Here is a 7,319-nt window from a genome sequence, read left to right as displayed (position 1 = left end):
GTAAATAAAGAGAAAACATTACCAAACTTAGTAAAAGTAAAAAAGTAAATAATAATATTTTATCTTTTAACTTAGTAATCCTAAGTAAAATAGCAAAATTATACAGAAAACAAAAGGAAATAATGCCGTGGATTTAAAAAATCAAGAATGGTACCATTCATGAAATCTAAATTATGAAATCACTAAATAAAAAAAAAGTACTACTGGCCTTTTAACGTGGAATTTTTTTTTTTGATAAATATGATAATAACAACACCAATTCTACCAAAAATTTTAAAAAAAGTAACATTATAGTTTAAGAAAAAATATAGAACATTCGACCCTAAAATACTACTTAATTTGTATATATCTAACCCAAATTTGACCCTGATTAGATTTGAATAAAAATGTAAAACCCAAACACTAAGGATAACTTTTGGTATCATTAATTATTTTATGTATTCTTATTACCGTCTTCATATGTAAATATGTATTTGCTATGTTAAATAAAAGTTATCTTTAATTAGTTGGCAATATCTAGGCAGACTTAGTCTTTCAAAACAATTGACTATTGTATTCATATAATAGGCAATATCCGAATCTGTGCTTTTACCTTGCAGCCGCGGACAACATGTTAACGTTGCATCTCCACGCGCGATTCCACGGCTTAACGTCTCCGTTTGCAATCCATCCACATGCAACACGTGTCGGCCTTTGGAGGCCTTCCTACCATAGGCACGGTCAACGCGTTCCTACCATAAAGGTAATTATGGTTCCCAGTGCTGTCAAATAACCCATCACCATCAGGCTTTAAGACCGCATCAATAATGAAGACTTGCCCGCTTTTTCTGGTATTGCTCTTCGACAGTTTTTCAATATTTTCACACAATCTTCATCACCCCAATCATGCATTATCCACTGCATTGATGAAGAAAATGGCTCGAATGGTACAAGTAGATAAATTCTGATAATCTGAATTCTCAATAATGATTTCCTAATTACTCTTCTCGGCCACAAATGGTGCAAGTAGATAAAGTCAGTTAATATGAGAAACTTTTAAACCTTTTGGTCTGGAGATAATGAGCAGCTCGATAATAATTATGATCTGTTATACGCTGTTTCTATATGACTGAATTAAAGATCATGTAAATGAAGCAATCCTGCCACTTTTTATGCGATTCTATAATTTATTATTCCTGGAAATCCTACAAATATTTCTCGCAATCTTTCCTGAAGATTAATACAAGAATTAATGATGGTTTCCTATCATTTTGTATCGTCTCTCTGAATAAGTGGAACTGGCGTTCTGCCATTGCTTCAATTTGGGCCATGCTGGTTCTTCTGCTGTTTCGGAGGGCTACTAATTTGAGCCCATTTCGTAGCTTGCGTAGATCTGCTGCTTGGAAACCACTTACCCATTTCAGATTTGTTAGCACGAAAAATTACGCTCACGGTAGAAGCAATTTTAGCACATATAAAAAATATGTAGGAAGAGAAAGAAAATAAACGCACAAATAAATACTGAATAATTTATTAACCTAAAATTCAACAATAACAATATTAAGTCGTAACTTTCGCTCAAGACAATTCATAATTCTTAACTATGAGACTTTTTCTCAAACCTGTTTTTCAAGACTAATAACGTACTACCAGTCTAGTACGTTATTCTTCAAGTAATAACGTACTAGACTAGTAGTATTTATAGACTAGCAAAACTTTCTAAATAAATACAATTATAAACTAAAACTTACTGGAAAATTGATTTGAGATTTTCTAAACTGATATGGAAACTAAACAAGCAAGACACCAAAAAAAAATTATGAAACTAAATACTAAAATAGTTTGGTTTAATTTGCTCCATTGACGCTACCCTTAAACCATACTCTTGATATTGAAGCAGGTCCAGTTCCATCTCGGGTAACAATTTCTATGCAAATCTCTATTGCGATATAGCTGACATGCAACTTCATCTTATTGTCGGTTATTAATTTCATCTTTACACGTGACAATGAACAAAATTTGTACTTCTCGAACAATTTCTTCGCTTGATCAGCCTTGTCAAAAAATTCAACTATATTCACCCATTTTTCATTAGATACTCCATAATTTAATTCATCTATGTCACTAATAAAATCTCCCAAAACCAGAAAATCATAATTTCCACCATCAAGATTTTTAACATCACTGTGTTTTTGTGTTAATTGATTCACATTGACAACTGTATTAACCTTAGCAATATCACAATTTTCAACTAAATTGTCCACTCCACAATTATTCTCAACAAATTCAACTATTAGATTTTTCTCCTTTAAATAATTCATCAACTCCCACAAAATCAAGTTTTTGTATATCACCACGATCTTTAGGTACATCTTTAATTTCTTCAATGATTTTACTTTCTTTCTAAAACCAAATGTGAGATTTCTTTTTGAACTGTAAATTTTTCATCTACATGTGCACCCACAATTTTTGCAATTTCTTCTTTCTTTGATTCATTAAAAAATTCTTTTTCAGGATCAAACATGGCAGCTCAAGCTAAAGGCCTCCCATTTCTTTTAATAAAGTTTAGATGAAGTAGTGAGCAATATAACCCCTTCATTCTCGTGCCTGACTAATTTTGCCTCGATGGAGCCTGCCGACCGCAATTAGAATCCTCATCAGAGCGATAGGACAAAGGCGGGGCTTTTGCATTGCCAATTGGAAGAGCAATTGGTGAGTTCATCCAGCGGTCATGGGCTTACCATGCTGTGAATAAATGTCGCGTATATGCCGAGTTGAATTGTAACATTGAGGGAACATGGAGTTTATGTAAGTTGAATATGTGTTTCCATATGTGAGCTTGAACTTGAAGTAGCTCATTAGCATACTATTTCTGCCCAAATCCAACTTTTTCGCTGTTGATTTTGTTTTCCTTTTTTTGGGTATAACAGGTAAGGCCATCCAATCTTATGTGTTAAAGAGCATATAAGACCCACACGACATGGATAGGCATGTGATTAGTAACTGGGGCCATGAGTGGCATATAACAATTCAATATTAGTTCTTCTGCGCACTCTTTTTGTTGAACTAATATATTTGCAAGATCCAGGAAAGTGTATGGCGACAGCTGTCAGGTGCCACCCCTCCCAAAACATGATGTATGGGAAAGATTTCTCAAACACAAGGCAAATTTGATAATGTGCAGCAAAAGCAAGTCACATTACTTTGAAATTACAAAACATATTATGCGATCTACACGAATATTAATTAGATACAATGTTCATATGTTCGGAAATTGAATTAGCTAATTTACATTTTTGTTAAGAAAGTGTTGTACAAAACTTAGGCAGCTTTAAGAACTGAAAAATCTTACATTCAGCTGTAATGGCTGAATTTAAGTGGAAGCGATGCATCTACTTCAACTCAACAATGTTTGGGAAACAGTTATTGTCCTTTAACTACCTCAAACTCCACACCCATTTATACATAATGTTCTTGCTGTGCCATTCCTGTTTGGCCTAATCAGCAACATCCCTCAGATCCCGGCTCGAAGGGACTAACCGCCCAGCCCGTGGCACCCAGGGGTGCAGCCCCTCATGCTGGCCGAGCGTGGTACGGTGCTTTGCGCTGCCATTGTGGTTAAGGAAATAAAGTTGCGCCTTCGCTAACAGCTATAGCTTTTGGTGCAATGGTAAGCGCTTGATCCTGACAAGTGGTATCAGAGCGAGGTCGCGGGTTCGAGTCTCCCTGGCTGTTGCTGGGGGAGGGATTGTTGGCCTAATCAGCAACATCCCTCAGATCTCGGCTCGAAGGGACTAACCGCCCAGCCCGTGGCACCCAGGGGTGCAGCCCCTCATGCTGACCGAGCGTGGTACGGTGCTTTGCGCTGCCATTGTGGTTAAGGAAATAAAGTTGCGCCTTCGCTAACAGCTATAGCTTTTGGTGCAATGGTAAGCGCTTGATCCTGACAATTCCAGGCTGGGATTTGGACACATTCCAGTGTTGGATTGTGGTGGGGTTTAATACCAAATCAATGGATTAAATCCTTTATATAAAGGAGGCAAACGAACAATTTTATTACACTCAAAATATATTTAATAACAACACACAAAATAAATTTATATTGGACACTAATAATTGAGCCTCATTCTTGAGAATAGCTGCTCAAACACTCACTCAAAAATTCAACTCGTTCATTTCCTATCTTTCACTTGAGCTTTGGTGCCCTTCAACTGAGGAAATGGGATTTATTTATACAAGCGGCTGTAATTTTTCTCTTCTCATTCAATACCCAATTGCCAGAAAATCCGGTGAACTTCGCGAGTAAATCTGGTTCAAGATACAAGCACGAACCAAGTTGATCAGCCGCCCACGTTCAGCTTCAAGACTGGACTTTGGCAATTTGTCTATTGCCAATAAGTGAGTAAAACAAACACTCCAAAGCCATAAAACTTATTCTGAACATCCTGACTAAAGATTCATCGCTCTTTAGCACAAACAACATTTTCAAAAAGCATATTAATTAATAATAATAAACCTCAATGATAGATCTCAATCCCAATACTGCAGTTATCTTATAGTCACTGAAGCCTGCCTCCGTGAAAAGTTTCGCCCAATCTTTCTCATTTCTTTGCCTTCCTTTGCCTAGAACCATCACTTCCATATCAAAGAACAGTTGGGTCTCAATCGCCTCATGATCATCATCCCCTTTCTGCTGGCTTTTGCAGAACATTTCAACAATTATCACTTTGCCTCCTTTTTCCTTGCTAGGAATTGCTTCTTTACATTTTTTTAGTATTTGCACACACTCATCATCGCTCCAAGCAATCAATATCCACTGCTTGATTGCAAATTATATCACAATGAAAGAAAATTTTTGTTAGAAACATTGCACCCCATCTAAAGCTTTTTGCGTCAAAAAGCAAAAACAAAACTATTCTCTTATAGTACCAAACACACGCAATCAATTTGACGTTTAAAACTTTGTTCTTTTTTTTCCCCTCTTCATGATGCAGTTCTTAGATTAAGCATAACCTCAATTTCTACTACTCAATCTTACTTTTGAAGTTGACACTTCTTATAATTGGTGAATTTTAATCTTATGATCTCAGGCAATAAGGAAAAAAATCTAAATAACACTACTATAAAAAAATTTGTCAACTAGAAAACGTGCAACATCGATTTCATACCTTCATTAAAACAGCATCTGCAGGAGGAATGGCTTCAAACATGTTACCTCCAACATAGGCCAAGTTCTTACTACTCTCCAAGCCATCAACAACATGAGGAAGATCAAGCACAGTGCATTTCAGGTGAGGGAAAGCATCAGCAATTGCCTTAGCAAAGGTTCCAGTTCCACCTCCAACATCTACCAATGAATTCAAACCCTCAAAAACATGCTTACAATCTTTGGTCACCACGCTACTAACCAGCCGGGTATCACTAGCCATTGCTTCGTTAAAGAATTGATTAAGCCGTGGCTCATGGCTTGCAAGATCGTAAAGTGACCTCCCATGGCAAGTATAAAATGGGGTTTCATCACTGTTCTGAAACCACTGGCTGAGATGGTGCCATGGATCAGTCAAGGTGGGATCGAGCGTGAACAGTAAAAGCGGCGTCATGCTAAAAGGGTTACTCTTTAAAAGGAGTTCAGCAGCAGAAGTAAGCAGATAACCCTTTTGATTATCATTCTCATTTCCAGGAATCTTTGCTTCAATGAAGAAGCCTGAGTGGATCAAAATCTGCATGAGAAGATAAACGAAAGGGGCTTTTGCATTCTTGATGGGAAGAGCATCAATCAATTGATCAAGGGTCATCGGCTGGCCATGTTTGTGAATAACGTCTGGAATGCCTAATTGAATTGCACATTTGAGGGACATAGAATTTATGAAGTTGAACATATGGTTCCATATGTGAGCTTGTGCTTGAAAAAGCTCACCAGTATGATCACCAATATTTCTAGCCAAATCCATTTTTTTGTTTGAAATTCTAGGATTTTTTTTGCGCTTTTTGGTTGGGAATTACAAGTAGAACTCGCATTTTATAGGCCGGGTATGGGATTCACTGCAATAACGTTGCAATAGTTTCTTCTAATAATATGACAACAACCGGTTAGAAAAATGAATAAACAATGAAATCAACTCAGAAACAAGGATCCAAAGGCAGCTGATTGTTGTCGACAAGGAATAGCTTGTGGGCAATTATATCAGTCCCCTTTTCTTGACCAATTCATATATGAGTATATAGGTTACTCTAGGCTCCTACTTGGTGCAATAATTCAGTGTTTCTAGAGACTTGCTTAAATTAAAGTGTATAATCAGCACAAATTAATTAATTGTTCTTTTTTTTCCATGTGTATTATCACTTGAGAAAATCGCACAATTCACACTGCTGGTGGTGCTTTCTTGTTTGGAAGACGAAATTTAAATAGTGACAACTTTTGAGTCATGGTTGAGATTTTATTGGATTTTCAGGATTCTAGCATTTAATTAATGAGGAAAATTGGTGCATGTCGAGCACCTTAATATTATGAATAACAATTCATTAGAGTGCAGCAGAGCCTGGGAGAAAGATAGGAAATAAATGAACTCAATTATTAAGTGAATCTTTGAGCAGATATGTCAAGAGTGAAACTCTAATAAAATTAGAACATATATTCTTGATTGGAATAGGAGTGAATCGGCAGGCCATGTTAATATCTGCTTACGAAGATAAATTACACATGTGAGGAAAAGAGAGTTTATGAAGTTGAATATATGGTTTCATTAGCAATTTTTTTTTAAAATTTTTTTATCACTCTAGAATGGTTTCGATTGCAAGCGTAGAAGAAATTGGAATTTATAACGCAGGTCACGAGGCTAAAATAAATCACGTAGCAATAATTTCTGTGAATAAACTTAACAAAGTCAGCAAACAACGCCCTATCAAGATGAGCTTATTGAGAAAAATATATATGTAAAAAAAATGAAAGACAAATAACACAATGAGATCAACTAAAAACGCATTAAATTTGACAAATTTCAATTAACCTTTGTCACAACCATCTGCAACCTACCTCAACTCCATTTCAATGAGTTGCAACTCTTCCAAATTGGCTAGGCAACTTGTCCAAAGATTGATTGTTTCAACATCTTATTAGAGATTAAGAATTAAAAGTAGCATAAACAAAGCTTAATGCAATTTGTATGGCTGAAATCACAAGTTGTAACTTAATTTTTAATTTATGTGTGAAATTCATCAAAATTTACTCTAAAGTTATGGGATGTACAAAAAAAATTACTCACAATTAAAAATGGGCAAAACTGCCCGGAACCGTTGTCCACCACGAACTACCCTTTCATCCAGAAATCTTATTTGGAACG

At 36.0% G+C, this 7,319-nt stretch overlaps 2 protein-coding genes across 2 annotated transcripts in view; one reads left to right on the top strand and one right to left on the bottom strand.

Moving 5' to 3' along the window:
- LOC113766406 (ABC transporter G family member 20-like) overlaps window positions 1–714 on the top strand; it is a 2,916-nt gene extending 2,202 nt beyond the window's left edge. Inside the window, exon 4 of the mRNA XM_027310601.1 lies at window positions 568–714. Coding sequence (XP_027166402.1) covers window positions 568–714 — 147 coding nt within the window. The remainder of the gene's footprint in view (window positions 1–567) is intronic.
- Window positions 715–3,976: 3,262 nt separating this feature from the next.
- LOC113764461 (trans-resveratrol di-O-methyltransferase-like) lies at window positions 3,977–5,952 on the bottom strand. Its single transcript, XM_027308371.1, has 2 exons — window positions 5,148–5,952; window positions 3,977–4,795 (listed from the first exon to the last, which is right to left on the bottom strand). Exons 1-2 carry the CDS (start codon window positions 5,928–5,930, stop codon window positions 4,481–4,483), a joined length of 1,098 nt encoding a protein of 365 aa, XP_027164172.1. The 5' UTR covers window positions 5,931–5,952; the 3' UTR covers window positions 3,977–4,480.
- Between the last annotated feature and the right edge of the window lie 1,367 nt (window positions 5,953–7,319).

The sequence above is a fragment of the Coffea eugenioides genome, chromosome 3 (genome assembly GCF_003713205.1).
Source record: "Coffea eugenioides isolate CCC68of chromosome 3, Ceug_1.0, whole genome shotgun sequence".
NCBI classification, from domain to species: domain Eukaryota; kingdom Viridiplantae; phylum Streptophyta; class Magnoliopsida; order Gentianales; family Rubiaceae; genus Coffea; species Coffea eugenioides.
This window is presented reverse-complemented; position numbering and strand designations above follow the sequence as displayed.